This window comes from Scardinius erythrophthalmus (genome assembly GCF_964197995.2).
Source record: "Scardinius erythrophthalmus genome assembly, chromosome: 24".
NCBI lineage: Eukaryota > Metazoa > Chordata > Actinopteri > Cypriniformes > Leuciscidae > Scardinius > Scardinius erythrophthalmus.
Genome location: NC_138244.1, coordinates 15,579,681 through 15,597,688, shown reverse-complemented (window position 1 = coordinate 15,597,688; position 18,008 = coordinate 15,579,681). Strand labels below are relative to the sequence as shown.

Sequence of the window (18,008 nt, the reverse complement as noted above, 5' to 3'; positions counted from 1 at the left end):
ATCTATCTATCTACCACAATGAAGCCCTTCCACAGAACTGTCCTTTCTCTCTTTGATAGACGTGTAGTTTTCAATAGAATTGTCCGGGTTCAGGCATGTGAGCAGTGCCAGCTGCCCAGTGGAAACTTTTGCTGTCAAACAGCTCATCACAAGTACCAAAAGACAAAAGCCAGTCTTAGGTCCTGTTAATAAATGTCCTAGTGCCACCAGACCATAGGAAGACATTAAGTTACTAAGCTACTGTCGTTCATAGTTGCTGAAATACTTGTGTGTAGTGGGCAGTACATACTTTTTATTTTAATTATAGAGTTTTGTTTTATTTAGTGACCAAAAATGTCAAGAATATCAAGTAGAAAGTTTATTCAAATCATGTCTGAATAAATTAGTTCCCTGAATAGTTTGAAATATTTGTTTCTGTGATTTTTTTTCTGTTTAAACAGTAATCCATGCTGTTGCATTGTACAGCCACTTAGTGGCACTGCTGAGCAGGGTAACACTGAATAATCACTACAACACTGTAAAAAAGTTGCTGCCTTAAATTTTTAAGTACAATCAACTTGGATGTTTAAGTCATTTCAACTTAAATGACATTAAACTGACTTAAAGAATGAGTTGAATCTTATTTTGATGAGTTAAAGCAATGTAAAAACATGTGCTGTCCTAACTTATTGATTATAATTTTTTTTCAGTGTGTCTGCCATCTAAAATAATATTACTGTATTACTCAATTACTGTAAATTCTCTTTCTGACACACGAACAAAGGTAAATAAGCTAAATCCTTAAAAAATGACCATGAAGCTTGCCTTAGTCTATATTTTTTATAATTAATTTAAATAAAATAGATTCCAAAGATAAGAAAGCCCATAACGCACCTTGGATGTTACCACAAACACACACTTATGCACACTTATCCCCCCAGGTCCTGTTTCAGCAGTGTCTCTATTCCAGTAGCACAGCAAGCAATCAGTCCCTAAGCATAGCAAGTCTCACTACGCTGGAGAAAGAACAATTATCCCTGTTGTCTCATCTCACCACTTTATAACATAAAGACGCATGCATACTAGATTACTGCACCCTGCCTTTTCCAGTGCAAAATATGTGCTTTGTCCCTTTGTTAATTTTAAAGGAACACTCCGACTTTTTGGGACTTTAGCTTATTCACAGTATCCCCCAGAGTTAGATAAGTCCATACATACATTTTTCATTTCTGTGCGTTCTGTAAGTGTTATTTGACGCACCCACCGCTAGCCTAGCTTAGCACAAAGACTGGATGTAAATGGATAAGGTAGCATACTAATCCCAATAAGTGACAAAATAATGCAAAAAATTTCCTATTTACATGTTGTGATCTGTATAGTCACAGCGTGTACAAATAACAAGGCTATATGAGACAGAGACCATTTTTAATCGTATAAATACTGGGAACTATATTCTCACTAGGCGTAGGAGCACAGCTACTTGGGCGGAGTGATTAGCGCAGCACACGAGACGCCCTGTTGATGGTTCCGTAAACAAAACAAACATGACTAACTAGCTAGTAGCGAACGTGACTCGTGATCATGGCTGACTTTGAGGAATTGTCAGAGGAATTTTATTGGGTATCAAACCAAGATCCAGAACCATATAGTTTTGAGCCAGAATACACAGACGAGGAGTTACAAACTTTGGAAGCTGTAAGACAAGATACAGCGAACACCCATGATTGTAAACTATAAATTTACTATCTAGTAATTGCTGACTCTATTACTCCAACTCTGAGCGAACTCACTGCTCCTCACGACAGGGCGCCTCGTGTGCTGCGCTAATCACTCCGCCCAAGTAGCTGTGCTCCTACGCCTAGTGAGAATATAGTTCCCAGTATTTATACGATTAAAAATGGTCTCTGTCTCATATAGCCTTGTTATTTGTACACGCTGTGACTATACAGATCACAACATGTACATAGGAAAATGTTTGCATTATTTTGTCACTTATTGGGATTAGTATGCTACCTTATCCATTTACATCCAGTCTTTGTGCTAAGCTAGGCTAGCGGTGGGTGCGTCAAATAACACTTACAGAACGCACAGAAATGAAAAAGGTATGTATGGACTTATCTAACTCTGGGGGATACTGTGAATAAGCTAAAGTCCCAAAAAGTCGGAGTGTTCCTTTAATATAACTCGTTTATTATTTAATTCAACGACAAAAAATGCAGAGAAAGGACTAGGACTAGGATGTGTGCACACATTCATGCAAAGTAATGACTTTTCCAGGGACCGTCTGACAATGTTTTAGTGTTTTTGTTGTTGTTGTAGTTGTTGTTGCCTACAATTGTGTGTAATTCAAGTTGCACAGATGAAATAAACCTAAAAGTAAAGTCCTAACAATGATTGACACTATAAATCAGTGTAATGAATGTTCAGTCGCCATGATGATTACTCTCATTTTAAACGGCTTGAGTGTGCCTTTTCTTCCATTGTGGTTCTTTAGGAAAATACACTAGTCACGGATATGGGGTGGCAACTTGCTATATGGTTTGCATACTCATGACATTTGTCATTTAAATAGTATGTAAAATAATAAGGCTAGATATGATAATATTTCAAAAGCTTATGTATGAGCTCATCTTTTGATTTTCTGTATGGTCTTGTGCCACCTGTAAGAAAATCTCCTAAATCTGAATCTATTTGAATATGGTTAGACCCGTGACCTGACCAACCAGATGTGGCCTCATTCATCTCACCAAATGGAGCCATTTACTCCATAAATTATTCATATTCACCAACCTATGCCCTATGCAGACACTAATGTAAAAAATTACATACTTTATGTTCTGAAAAAATATTCTACAATACACAATAATGACACACATTTGACACACTATTGTGAGGATATTAGTTAAAGGGATATTTTATTGTTAAATCCCCCATTTGTTTGTCATGAGTGTAGCCTACTACTAGTATTTTATTGCATTAGTAACTATGATATTGGCTGTAATTCAGTTGAAACTGTTTTTTTGGCATGACTAAACAAGACAATATATATATAAGTGGCTGACCTGTTTACTTACTTTTTAATTAATCTTCCCATTAAACGCCATCATCGTCTTCATTCAGGCCGATTCAAGAACACGCAAGAAACAGGAGGCGGGATTTATCGCACGACCCAATCATATCCAATCAAAGTCGATCATATCCAATTATAGCGCGATGGAGGCATTGCCTCCTCTCACTTGACTAATGATTACAATATATATGTATTAATATATGAATAATGTAAATAAATGACAAATAAATGAAATGTTATGAATATGAAGTATTATTAAAGAATGAGCTTTTCAGACATGTAATTAAATTATATATAATTATTAACATATAAATTATGGTGATAAATTGAGAAACAGTTACAAATAAATAAAAATAAATATTATAAATAAGTATTTTAAAGTGTCTTTAGATAAATTATACAATTATAAATAATATATTATTTATATATAAATTATGTAAATACATACAAAAATACAAATAAATAAAATTCTGAAATGTCATATACTAATTAAAATATAAATAATAACATATAATAATGCAAATAAAAATTACAAAAAAACACTAATGAGTATTTTTAAAGCATATTAGAAAATGTATTAAATAATATAGCATTATTAATATATAAATACTGTAAATACATTTTTAAAATTATATATAAATAAAATAAAATATTACGAATAAGGGTTTTTAAATAGTATTAAGATTTTCAGAAATTGTATAAAATAATTAAAAGTATTTTTATCTTTTCTTCGAATTTTTCTGACATCAGAAGTATTTGGGATCAATATGCGCGCACCCTTGCGTGCGCGCAAGTGCGCGGGAGCGTGCTCTCCGGGCGCGCGGCCGTGGAGGGGGGGATTTATGTATGAAAAGAAACAGGAAACTCCGTCGATCTTTTCGACACTTTAACAGCAGTGTGAGAAGCCGAGCGTGAGGCTAGGCATAAATGATTGAATTTTCACTTTATTTTTAATCAACCATGGCCGTCAAGGCATTCGATTGATAACTGACACCCTCCGTTTTTATTTTTTTTTTACTTTAGAAACTCCAGCTCCTGGAAAACTCCAGTTTTAAAAGGCTGTGCGCGTGTGTGAAAGAGTTGGGCGTGAGACGTCGGGGTGTCTCCCTCTTTTGAACAACTTGTGCATGATATTTCTTTCTTTCCTCCATTTTTTCGCTGCTTCGACTTATTTTATCGTTTGAAAGCGTTTTAAACTCCAAAAAGATGGGGTGCACCCTGAGCTCGGACGACAAGAGCGCCCAGGAGAGGAGTAAAATGATTGACAAAAACCTGCGGGATGATGGAGAGAAAGCGTCGCGAGAGGTCAAGCTGCTGCTGCTGGGTGAGTTAGCCGCTCCGCTAGTGGAAATTAAAGCCATGTAAATGTCACTTAACAGCAAATATAAGCTACTTTAACATTTGAATTAACATTTACTTAAAATATGAGGCGAGAATAAAGTAGTCAAGTGCATATTTATGGACGCTGGAAACTTTTCTGGCCATAGTTGCCGCGTTGGTGTCTCGGCTAGCATTTGAAGCTAATCCACTCAGAATCTCGAATCATTTAACATTATTTTAAATAGTGTAATTTACATGTCTATACATTAGAGATTAGATAATTGCTGTCTTTTTTTTTTATGTGGCTGCTTTTCTTTTGTTTGGGCCTTGACTTCTTCAAAGTGCTGGTTTGCATATTCGCAAAAATGGCCAGTTAGACGCAAACGGTTCTCGGCTAATCCAGCCAACAAAAGACCAGTTTAATCTAATTTAATCCCAACTGCCTGATTTACTGAGATGGATCTGATAGATTATCCTGATCCTCATCCAATTATGATAAATGAGCTTGTGCATATGGAGGGTCCTGCTGGGTGCTTGGAGTAAACTGGAGTGGATGATGCTAGATGGGCTTAAAAAGTGGTCCTGGTGGTCTCTCAGACATCGTACGAGTCTGGAAACTCTTAAACCTGAACGAATGGTATATATTTGACATAGTAAATAGGTTTTCAAACAACATGCTCTTAAACACTCTAGAGTAGATTTAAAGAAATACTAAAATAGCAGATATTGTTCTTTTGAGTTGATATTTTTTTATTTTGCATTTAGACCATGCTTATTCCCCTTAGAATTTATTATTATTATTATTATTATTATTATTTTATAATAATACTCAAACAACCCCTTACAGTCTTAGAATTTGCTTTGCGCTATAACAAAATATTCATATGTAAATTCCTTCAATTTCACGCAAGTTGCTGCATATAAACTGTATGTATAGGCTAGTTCACAGTTTTCTTTCTATTACCTTAGCAGTAGACTTGTAAATTCATTGCGATTTACATAGAGGCCACTTGTTTTTCAGTTTCCGATTCCTGTTTTGCATATGTTGCTTCTGTATTTTTCCAGTATTTGTGTGCAAGGATTTTTCGGGGCATTAAGTAATGAAGCCGAACAATTTATTAGCTTGTGGTGATTTAAACATTTGCGTGTTTCTTGATTTGTTGATGGTGTGTGCAGCTTAAACATAATATTTGTTTCAGAGAAAATGCCACACACTCTGTGAAGAGCAGCACTTGGTGCTGTTTACATGCAGTTTTATTCATTTTGAAAAGCTGGAAAGTTGTCAGTTTTTCCTCTTACAAGCGATAATGGTCAACATTTCACTTAGATTTGCCGGTTTAATTATCCGTTTATTGTACAAACCACTTTCCCATTGGTCTCTTCTTGCTGTGTAAATTGTTAGAGGGCATAAAACCTGCCCTTACACCATCAAACTTTAGGGAATCGACATCTAATTACGTAGTTAACTGGATTCTCCCTAAGTGCTGAATCATCATACGCCCTCTGTTTGCTGCGTTCTTGGGTTTGTTTGCTTTTTGGCGTTGTGGATCTACAGCATATGTCCCTTACGCCTGCTGTAAAACAGGCTTGACTTCCTGTTTAGACTATAGAAGGGGACAAATGGTGACTGCCAGGATTGTTACTAAGAATAAATTCACTGCTGAGAACTGACTGAGAACACTTTCACGGGTGGTTGTTTGAAGAATTTTTCGCAAAAGTCAGTGAGTGCCACAAGTGCATATCAAAATGTAATAATTCTGTTAAGATGAGCACTGCTTCACGGTTTAGAGCATGTTGGTGTGCGTCTCAGGCAGTGTTGTTGGTTGCCCAGGAACCGAGGAGCCAGCTCAAATTACAGCACCATAAACGCAGCCGCAGGAGACCAAACAAAAGGTGAAACCAGTGCTTTGGGAGTCAAGTTCAGTATGTGGCACCAGAAACTTGGAATGATGCATCTTAGAATCAAGCTGTTATCAGTATTATCAGTTTTAGTTCACCCAAAAATGTAAATTCTGTCATTTACTCACTCTCATGTCATTCCAAACCTGTAAGAATTTCGTTCATCTTCTGAAGTCTGAACACAAATGAAGATCTGTTTGATGAAATCTTGAGAGATCTGTCAACTACCACTTAGATGCTTCAAAGAAATTGTAAAACTAATCCATTTGAATGGAACGGTTTAGTCAGAATTTTCTGAAGAGACACAATCACTTTTTATATGATGAACGGATCGAATTTAGGCTTTTATTCACATATGAACATTCATCAACTCACACATTAGTTGTGCTAAACGGAAGCTCAAGCATGTTTGCTTGACATGCAAGAACCAATGAGGTTCATTAGTGTGTTACGCAGCACGATTGAGTTTCCGCAAGAAGAACCAATGAGGTTTGTTCTTATGCATCAAGCAAGTGCGGTATGTGAATAAAAACCTAAATCTGCTCAATCATATGGATTAGTCTTACTATCTCTTTATGAACTTTTTGAAGCGTCAAAATGGTAATTAGGTGGAATATCAATGGAGGGATTTCATTTAAAATATCTTCATTTGTGTTTCGAAAATTTAAAGTCTTACGGGTTTGTGAACTAAAAAGATTTGCACTCAAAATGTTGAACCTACAATGACTAGAATTGAAGTAAAGACCAGAATATCATACAGACTTGGGCTACTATTGGCTTAAGAAACCGCCCAGAACACCCTAACCAAGCAGCAATGCCCTGACAATGTGGCAACGAGTAGAGCTGCACGATATTGAAAAAAAAAATGACATTGCAATATTTAGTTATGTAGTCTGTGATTGCAATGTATTGCGACATAAAAACCAATTCATCAGATGACTTTAATAGCTCTATTTGGAGATTTTAATCAGATGACTTCAATAGCTCTGTTTGGAAATATTTCATCATTCTAGAAAGATGTGGGTAATTTTGTAGGGGAGTGAATCTGCATAGAAAATAAACATTACATAAATAGATAAATACAACAGAACAAAGATAAATAGTTCTTTGTTTTTCAGGCAATTCTAAAAGTATTCAGGCACTGAAATTGATTAATCAAATTTAAAATAACACTGCACAGTCTTCACTGTATAAATTAAATATAATTATGCTAAAGTTACAAAAGTGATTCTCTCTGTATTTTGTTGTTTGATTAACATTAAAACTGACAGCAGCAGGAATATTAGGCTGTTTTCACTTTAAGACCGAATGCACGGATCCAATATAATGATGCACATAATTTTTTCTCTCTCCGTTGTTTAGTCACGTAAGTTATAAGCAACTGTTTTGGAGGATATTAAAGATGCAGGCATTTTGATAATTTTGCATGTATGTGTCTGTTCAAGCACAGATAGATGCGGAAGAGAACAGAATTTGGTGTTCTGTTTGTGCGTGCACAGAAAATTGCACGCAAGTTTTGAATTGAGTTATTTTTCACGTCGTCTTGTGCGCTAATGGTTTAAAATTGCTTGAATATTTAAACTGGCAAAAACTAAAATGCATGCAAATGATAAACTTCATTCTTTGATGGTTAAACTTTGCAGTTAACTTGAGAATCACATGCATTTCAAACTGTGGTTCCTGGTCCGTATGGATCAACTACGATCCCTGTACTTGACATTGCACATTCTGCGATGTGAATTGTGTATGCGCACATCGTGAAATTGACGCTAAAACGATATATTGTGCAGCCATCGCAAGTAGTTTGGCCTGCCCAATCGCACAGTTTTCCAGCATCAGTTTTCATCTAAAAAAAAAAAGAAAAGAAAAAAAAGTGTGATCTGGAATTTAGTGTAAGGGTGAAACATTTTCCCATGCAGATTTTACATCTAATTCAAGTTATTCACATAAATTCATACATGCTTCATACATTGCTACACATTTGACAGTGAAACAATTTGTAGGCAAAATTTCTGAGAGATTTCACCAGCAGTCTAATAAATATGATAAATATGTTTGACATGCTGGAACTGTTCCTTATCTATCCGTTGAACATTTCAATATTTGCTTCTCAGGAAACATTCCGACCTTTGTTTGAGTTCGATTAATAGTGTGGATGAAGATTAAGGAGCACAAGCCTCTCATCAACTCGTGTGGGAGTTTTGTGGGGGTCTCTGGGGTAAAAACGGCGCTGCGTGTTCGGTCTCCTCGCAGTAGGGTTGAATCAGTGTGAGAGATGCTGATGTGGCCTAATTGCTATGTTTGTGCTCTGGGACTGAGAGAAAGATACGTCCTCCCGCAGGGACGTCCTCAACCACAACTGTGATGGTTAATTAAAATGTTCGCTCAGTGTACGGATGAACTCGAGTCTCACTGAAGAGCTGTATGGGAGAATGTAGATTTTCCTGATCGTATACCAGCTAGCCTTCTTCTGAAATGGAGTAATCTTAATTATAAAAATTATAGAGATTTTCAAACTTTTATTTTGATGTCAGGGAGTATTTACATATAAAGACTTGCATGTATTTGCGTATAGAAATCTGAAGACCCCATTTTAGAGATGAACGCATGAAAAACTAATGTTTTATTTATTTTCTTCACAAAAATTATTTATTAATAATTATTATTCAGCAAGGATGCATTAAATTTATCAATTTAATTGACAGTAAAGATATTTCTAATGTTTCAACTAGGGCTGTCAAACGATTAATCTCGATTAATCGCATCCAAAATAAAAGTTTGTTTTTACATAATACATGTGTATGTACGATGTATAATTATTTTCTATATATAAATACACACACATGCAAGTATATATTTAAGAAATATTTGCATGTATATACTGTGTATATATATTTATATTATATATAATTTATATTATATATACATATTTTATATATAAATAACACATTTTCTTAAATATATATATGCATGTTTGTGTATTTTATATATAGAAAATAATTATACTCCGTACACAGACATAAATTATGTAAACACAAACTTTTATTTTGGATGCGATTAATCGCGATTAATCGTTTGACAGCCCTAGTTTCAACAGATTTCCATTTTAAATAAATGTTGTTTGAGTTTTCTATTCATCAAAGAATCCTTAAAGTATCCCAATTTCCATAAAAATATTAAGCAGCACATCTGTTTTCAACATTGATAATAATAATAAATGTTTCTTGTGCAGGAAATCAACATAAAATAATAATTTCTGTAGGATCATGTGACACTGAAGAGTGGAGTAATGATGCTGAAAATTCAGCTTTGTCATGACAGGAATAAATTACATTATAAAATATATTAAAATAATAACAAAAAAAATTGTAATATTTCACAATATTACTATTTTTACTGTATTTTTGATCAGATCTTGAGCAATAAGAACTAGCCTACATAAACATTTGAAAATCTTACCTACCCCAAACCTTTAAACAGTAGTATATATTTTATAAGTATAAGTTTATTAATAATGTATTAAATACATCAACATTATTTATTAACACAGTTGACAGGCCTAAAATCGACCTTTTTTCCTTACATATTTTCTGTGGACCCTCTTGTGGCCTCCTGGGATTCCCTGAACCCAAGTTTGAAATTTTAGTTAACTGTTTCTAAAGTTTTTAATCTTTATATTTGCTGTCTGTCGCCCGCAGTCAAACCTGCGCTGACATGCTTATCTGGACAGATAGCTAATCTGTTTCGAAAAAAGTCTGTCTCTAATCCCATTACGGTGAGGTGACTTTTAATTAATCCATTAAGATTAACACCTACACACTTCCTCACATCACTGGTGATTCATGAAGCCGGTTGGTTTTATTCCTCTTGTTAACATACAGGGGAGTGAAATGTCCACGTAATGAGTATAAATTAAGGTTTCATTGACTGTTGTTGTTTTGGGCCATTTCACATGACATCAGTTTTCCCACTTCCCTGTTTTTTTTTTTTTTTAGATCACTTGTTTTCATCATGTGAATAGTAAGGATGCAACACGACTATATAATTTCAGTAACAGTCTTTTTTCCTTTCAAGGTTTAAGTTGATAAGGTCTTCTCCCCACCCAGTTATTACTTGTGGCGAAATCAAAGGAAATAAGATTTTTGCCCGCTCGATCTGATACTGACAACAAGTACTTTTGTGGCTTCTGCCAGCTCAGCAAATGCTTGATCGTTTAGTGTCAGATCCTCATACTCCTTTATGGAGCAGGGAAAGATCTGGAATGTTTGGGTGTGTGTCCATCTGGCTAACACACTCTCTTTCTCTCTCACAGGGGCTGGTGAATCTGGGAAGAGTACAATTGTCAAACAGATGAAGTAAGTTTCACCCCCAAATGTCTCATATGTCATACTAGTTTCATAACATTTGGAAGTAAACGCAGATAGCAGTGTTTATTTAAATTAAATGTGCATTACATAATCATTCGATTATGGACATGACTTAAGGGACTTCCCTGCATTTGTCAGACTATTATAACGTTTTAAGCATTTTAAACATTCTCAGAGCCACTAGAATTAAGCAATAGATTGTTGCAATGATGACGTATTTTGTTACCAGTCTAGTTCCCTCAACAAAAACAAAAACTTTTGGATTATTGTAGAAAATAAACTGTGTCCAACAAAAGACTGTTTATGATTCTTACACGTTTTGTTCATGATGATCTTCACATGAACACATCTTTGATGCACTTTGAAGTCTAAATACAATTCATAAGTAAAAAGCATTGGATAGTAAATAAACAAACTACATCACTATTGCATGACTTCTTTGTCACCACCTTAAAGTTAGGCCGGCTACACACTGGCTGAGGTCCACTCGTGTCCGTTTTTATTTCGGCTCCCATGTCAACAGGTTAGAGCTTGCACTCTGCCTGCGTGACATGCACGTCTCAGGCGCGGCCCGAGCTGCGCCGAAAACGTGTGCATGCTAGAAATAGAAACGGCACCTATTTTTCACGCGACGCAACAGTGTTGGAAGCGTTTCCAGGCTAAATAGAATAGGAAAAGATGGATAACTATAATGTAGGGCGGAATAGCACTTTTGGGAGTACTTCGACTCAGCGCAGTAAAGTCATGCCTGATCCTCTTCCTCTCACTTCTGTCAATAGTGGGAAGAGGATCAGGCGTGACTTTTTACTGCGCCGAGTCGAAGTACTCCCAAAAGTGCTATTCCGCCCTACATTATAGTTATCCTTTTTAACCCGCTTAGAAAAGCGCCACGTTTTATTTTGTGTCGCCATACTTGGTCGTGTAACTACTCGTGTAACTGTATTTAAATAGGGAAAACGTGGAGGTGTTTGGTCACTTCTAAATTCATTGTTGTTAGATACCATTGAATATACTGGGCTAAGCTAAGTGCTATCAGAGTGTCACCGCGCGCCAGAGCGATTAAGTGCACGCACTGAGATAAGAGAGGTATGTATCAACTCGTGTTAGTTAAGGGAATAACATAGTTTAATATGAAAAAACGGTGGAGTATCCCTTTAAATATAACTTAGGCAATTATGCAATGAGGCTAGCGAATTATGTTGACAGGCAGGTTGGAGATCGTATCATTGCATTCAAATGCATCGTTGGACAAACATTTTATGGTCCTACGCCTTCCACAAACAATATATACATATAAATACTTGTAGAGAGACTTGTAGTCAGCATAACAAAAGATGGTTCTGCTACAGCTGCCTTTAAACCTTCAGCAACTTTTTCAGTCTTTATTTAAAAAACATTTTCCCTGAAACTTTGAGTTAGAATAGTTTGCAAGAGTGAGATTATTAACACAATGAGGCTATTAAAGTGGATTATTGACAAGTAAAAGCTTTAAAATAAAATAAGCGGTTTTACAGATGTATTTTATGTTATAAAATTAGGGCTGGGCAATATGAGGGCTGGGCTTTTCATATCAGTTGAAATCAATTAATTTCTTTGTTTCCGCATGTGCTAACGGGTGATTTTCAAGTCAAGACTTTAATGCGTATCTTCAGCACAGTTTGCAGTGCAGGCTGCAATATTAATATTACATGTTTTATCTCTGAGAAATGAACATTTGACAGTAGTAGCAGCTTGGGTTAGAATGCAGATGTAAATTTGTTCATTAACGAAAACGGTAATATCTGTAAAAATGGAAACAACCGTTTTATTAAAATTAACCATTGGTCTTCCATAGTATCATGCATTAGATCATAACTACAGTTAAAACCACGCATATAACACCTCACTACCATGGTAAAATGTAACTATTTGGTTTCTATGGTATTTGTATGAAAACAGTAGGCTAAATGCATTTAGTCTAAGTGCACAAATGCTATATCTTAATCATAAAATGCTGTAATTATATTACATTACTCCTACATTAATAAAATGATAAAATTCAAAATGAATATCCCACATTTCTGTCACAATACCATAGTGCTGTTATTGTTACTACAGTAAATCCATGGTAAATGATGGCGATTTTTTTTCTCACTATCGTTGTGCACAGTTTCTCCTGTTTGTCAGCGCTGTTTTACCTGACTTTAAACTATAGTAGTCAACTTTTGAAGTGGATCATTCAAAGTTATATACATGACTTTTGAACAATACCCATTCTTGTCTTAGGGCAACTTTGATGAACTTTTTTTGATCCACTTCAAATGCTGACTAATGTAGTTTAAGTCTCAGAGACATTTGTGTTCTTCGTTGAATTTAAGCGCTTCTCACTGGATCTCACAGTGCTGTTTAGTGGTCGTGTGACTGATACCGATCGATCGGCGAGTAAATGTAACCGCTATAGCCGTTTGAGCTGAGCGGATAAATGGTCTGTGGCGCGGTTCAAATGAGTAGCACTGTTTCGATCCGCATTTGACGCATAAACATTATATCGAACTCTCATCGCTTTATCGAGAAATTATATTGCGATAATTATCATTATCGTTTTATCGCGCAGCCCTATATACGATCAAACATGAAAATATCTTGAGCTTGTTAGCCATACACCTTTTTTCAGGCATTTAACCAAAAACCCCACTGATGGGTATGATGAAACTGCAAGTACTAAAATGATAACTTGCTTCTGGATTTTGGCCAACAAAAATGCATCATCCATGCAGCACTCTATAGGGAAAATATAATGATATATCTGCACTTTTAATGGGTGTTCAGCAGAACGCTTCCAACCTCTTCATCCAGGAATGGATGGACTATTAGCTTTATTACTTCAATTAATGGCATTGTCTTTCTCCCACAGAATCATCCATGAAGCAGGCTACTCAGAGGAAGAGTGCAAACAGTACAGAGCCGTGGTCTACAGCAACACTATCCAGTCCATCATCGCCATCATAAGGGCCATGGGCCGCCTGAAGATTGACTTTGCGGATGCTGGGCGGGCTGTAAGTGCTGCTGTTATAAAGTAAAGTGGGGTTGAATGCCTACCAAACATATTCCAGGCCTCTTATTTATGTAATGATAAAGGATCAAAAGGAAATCAAGAGAATGATGCATTTGATTGGCTCTCTTTCAGGATGACGCTAGGCAGCTGTTTGTTCTGGCCGGCTCTGCAGATGAGGGATACATGACAAGCGAGCTGGCTGGAATCATCCAGCGGCTGTGGAAGGATGGAGGCGTGCAGGCTTGTTTCAGTCGCTCCAGAGAGTACCAGCTCAATGACTCTGCCTCATAGTGAGTTTACCTTTCTTAGTTTTTTTGGTATATTTTCTGCCCTGCACAGCCAATTTCCCACATAATGACCTTTGCGCTCCCCACATAATGCTGCTCCATTTCCATTGTGGCCGCTGACCACGTCATTGGCTCGTGTACTGCTTGCGGACATTTCTATTACATTGAGCCGAGTTATTATTGACATTATTCCATCCATTATGGCCCATGATTCAAATATGCTTTATGCAAACTTTGAGAACACAGGACAAATTTGCATTTTTGAAAAGCATGCAGTAAACCCTTACCTTTTGCATACAACCCAGATGAAAAAGACATCTTTACAGTAGACAATTCCATGGTATAATAAAAAATGCAATGTGTCTGCCCATTGGCTAAAAAGATAAACCCTTTTGAATTAATTTAACTCTACCATTCAAAAGTTTACGGTCGGTCAAATGAAGTCTCTTATGCTCACCAAGGCTGCATTTATCTGATCAAAATTACAGTAAAAACAGTAATATCATGAAACTGTATTACAATTTAAAATAACTCATTTGCATTTGAATATATTTAAAATGGAATTTATTTTTGGAAATGGAATTTTCAGCATCATTGCTCAGGGTTCTTACGGAGTTTGGAAACGTATGTAATTTTAAGTAATTTCCAGGTCTGGATGAGTATGGAAAAGTTTGTGTTTCCAGACTATTGTGTTTCCTATTCAGTTTTCTAAAATATAAAATTAAAAGTATCTAAAACTCAAACCAGAAACAGATAAAGGAGCAAATGATCATCTAAATCAGACTGTACTTTTCTGTTTGCTGATCAGTCAACATCAAACCGACGTGTCAGAGGTGAATATAAAGCATTTTAGGTTTCTGCTCATCATGTAAGCGCATCACTTCAAGAAAACCAGTAAAAACAAAAACAACCTAAGAGTATTTACAGATGACTGTACTATATACCAAATGTAATGCCATTTATGTTATTGAACCTCTTAAATATGTATGAACCATTTATGTTAAATATGGTCTGAAAAATCTACAGAGATGTCTGGAAAAGTATGGAATTTTGAAGTGGAAAATGTGTAGGAACCCTGATTACTCCAGGCTGAAGAAAAATAATGACCATTTTCAAACAGGTTTCCTAAACAAGTCTGTCATTGGGCAGACAAAGAGATGGGACCGCCTCAAACTTGAATGATTGGTTCTGCCAGTTTTACTATAATTGGATGGTTAGGATACTCAAACCAAGCAAAAGCACTATAGTATTTACACTTTTCTGTGAAATCAGCTATTTTTACAATTAAAGACTTTTCACCTCTAAGTCATTAAGTAGATTTTGAATAACTGATTTTTGTATAATAATAATCAATCTGTATTTTCTCTCTATAGTTACCTGAATGACCTAGACAGAATATCCAGTCCTTCCTATGTCCCAACTCAGCAGGATGTCCTGAGGACCAGGGTGAAGACTACTGGTATTGTGGAGACACACTTCACTTTCAAGGACCTTCACTTCAAGTGAGTATTGCCATTGTAACTGCACACGCCGAAACAATGATAAAGTCCATGTTTTCTGAAACGTGCAGTACCTGAGTGTTGTCGGCGTTTGACTTGTCTGATGTGGTTGTCTGATATGGGCATGCATGTGCTTCACTTTTTATAGCAGTCTTTGTTTGAGTTTGACTAAACTCCATTTTAATTATGTACCACAGTTCCTTGAAAATATCATTGTGTGTTCAGTGTGACTATCTCAGAGTGCATCTCACCACCCACATCTCCTCTACTTTCAGAATGTTTGATGTGGGCGGCCAGAGGTCCGAGAGGAAGAAATGGATCCACTGCTTTGAGGGAGTGACCGCCATCATCTTCTGCGTGTCTCTCAGCGACTACGACCTCGTCCTGGCTGAAGATGAGGAAATGGTCAGCACTCAAACAAGATCTCTTTCGGTGTCAGCATCACGAAACAGAAACTTTGCCTTTTTAAAGTTCATCTCAAACAATGCTTGGTTTCTTGTCTTGTAGAACCGAATGCATGAGAGCATGAAGCTGTTTGACAGCATCTGCAACAACAAGTGGTTCACGGACACCTCCATCATCCTGTTTCTCAACAAAAAGGATCTGTTTGACGATAAGATCAAAAAAAGCCCACTTACCATTTGTTTCCCAGAGTATACTGGTATGAATAGCTTAATCCTATGTATTAATTTCTTTGAAATATCATTTATAAATATATATATTTTTCTAGAATATTTAATGTGATAGAAAATGAGTGATTCTGATTAGAAAAAATATAAATTATGTAATTTGAATATGCTTTTTGTCTCAAGTTTTTCATTCTCTTTTAATATTTTAAAATATAATATATAAAAGATCAAATTTAATATGCTTTTCTGTCTCATTGCCATTTCTCCATTTTAATTGTGTGAAACTCTCTCGAAGGATCCAGCACGTATGAGGACGCGGCCGCTTACATTCAGTGCCAGTTTGAGGACCTGAATAAGAGGAAGGACACCAAAGAGATCTACTCCCACTTCACCTGCGCCACCGATACCAAGAACGTGCAGTTCGTCTTTGACGCCGTCACTGACGTCATCATCAAAAACAACCTTAAGGACTGTGGGCTCTTCTAAAACGAGCCATCTCACCGGTGAGCAGAAACAGAAATTTCAATGTGTTCATTATGATTTTGGTTAAACTGTATATTTATCCATCCAACGTTTACTTCCGCAGTGTGACGCGAGTGGCCTGACGTGAAACCTTTGGGGAGAACCAGAGTTAGGAGGAAGGTCAACCATGAACCTGAATGTTGAATGCGTTACTTAACTTTATATTTATGTTCTCTGAACATTTTCATTTTTTTTGTTTTGTTTTTTAAGGGCGTTTTAGGAAGAAAAAAAAGCATTTTGTGTAAAATATTTGTACAACTGTAATTGTTGCTGGAATTTTTCACCGTTTTTAGACGTTGACTTTAAAGGTCTTTTTTAAAGGGTATTTTTCATTCAAAGGGTTTTTGGGAACATTTCTCTGTCTCTACTCTGAATATTAAGGTCATGTGCCTTGCAGTTAAAGTTGCAGTGCTTTCCTCCCCCTCTTCAACCAAGTTAAACATGAGCCAGTTGATATTTATCCACACGGCTATTATCTGTTCAGTAGTAGTCTAGACCATTGAAAGCTAGATATTTTTAAGACCAAACACCTGTGGGTGATCTCAGAGCTGTAAATTGCAATGGTGAGTCAGAATATCTTATCTGAGAACAGCCGTCATTACCAGCACAGTGTGTGCATGTTATGTCAGATTTGCCTGTGATTGGAATGATGGAAAAACTGTGGTGAGCCCTGAAGTTTGCCGATGAATTGGTTCCTCTGCACCTGCAAATCATGAACTGTTTTAATGGAGAACTCTGCAAAAGGTCAGGATTTTGCATTAATAGGCATTTTACTGATCTAAGGGAACCACTTTTGAATACATTAAAAGGGACCAAAGAATTTCTCCTTAGAATTCCTGTAACATTTTTTATTTTTGCACTAGGTCCACATAACCATGTTACGTAACGAATGATTTGACAACCTGTAGAAATGTAATGTTCCATAGAAGCCTTCAGTAGGAGCACAAACGTCTTTTCTGATAGTAACACGATCAATTAAATGTTTTTAAACTACACATCCCTTAAATGTAGGTTCTTATTGGATGGGAACAAATGTTGACTAATATCCATTATTTTGCTAATAAAAACGCTGTTGAAATGGCGGCATCCTGAAATAAGACTTCTGGTTTGAAGAGTTTTTCTTTTCACTTTCAAAATGAGAATAGTCCATTAATTCTCCTCTTTATATTAACCCAAAAACACATTTGTAAGGGTGCTTTTGCTTTAAATAGGCTTTTTTTGAAGCGTATGAATGATCCATAAATGAATATTTCCCCCATAGGAAAACACTAGTTCTTGCATCACAGAAGCTTGTTGAAACACTGATGCACACTGCACTCTTGTGGCCAAGACAAGACAAGGCAGAAGTGTGTTTCTCACTGGCCTTTAGTTGTCATGGTATAACAGGCTGGAACATTATTTG

At 36.2% G+C, this 18,008-nt stretch overlaps 1 protein-coding gene across 1 annotated transcript; it reads left to right on the top strand.

Annotated features, from left to right (window-relative positions):
• Positions 1–3,820: 3,820 nt before the first annotated feature.
• On the top strand, positions 3,821–17,716 carry gnaia (guanine nucleotide binding protein (G protein), alpha inhibiting activity polypeptide a). The gene is made up of 9 exons (XM_081356193.1): positions 3,821–4,373; positions 10,581–10,623; positions 13,529–13,670; positions 13,802–13,959; positions 15,330–15,458; positions 15,731–15,860; positions 15,963–16,116; positions 16,380–16,587; positions 16,671–17,716. The coding sequence occupies exons 1-8, from the start codon at positions 4,256–4,258 to the stop codon at positions 16,568–16,570; spliced, it is 1,065 nt and encodes a 354-aa protein (XP_081212319.1). The 5' UTR covers positions 3,821–4,255; the 3' UTR covers positions 16,571–16,587; positions 16,671–17,716.
• Positions 17,717–18,008: the final 292 nt, after the last annotated feature.

Bases quoted from the DNA above. Each gene is read 5' to 3' on its own strand.
- gnaia (XM_081356193.1), top strand. From the start codon at position 4,256: ATGGGGTGCACCCTGAGCTCGGACGACAAGAGCGCCCAGGAGAGGAGT. The intron at 15,459-15,730 runs GTGAGTATTGCC...CTCTACTTTCAG, and splicing joins TTCAAGGACCTTCACTTCAA to AATGTTTGATGTGGGCGGCC. The intron at 16,117-16,379 runs GTATGAATAGCT...ACTCTCTCGAAG, and splicing joins TTGTTTCCCAGAGTATACTG to GATCCAGCACGTATGAGGAC.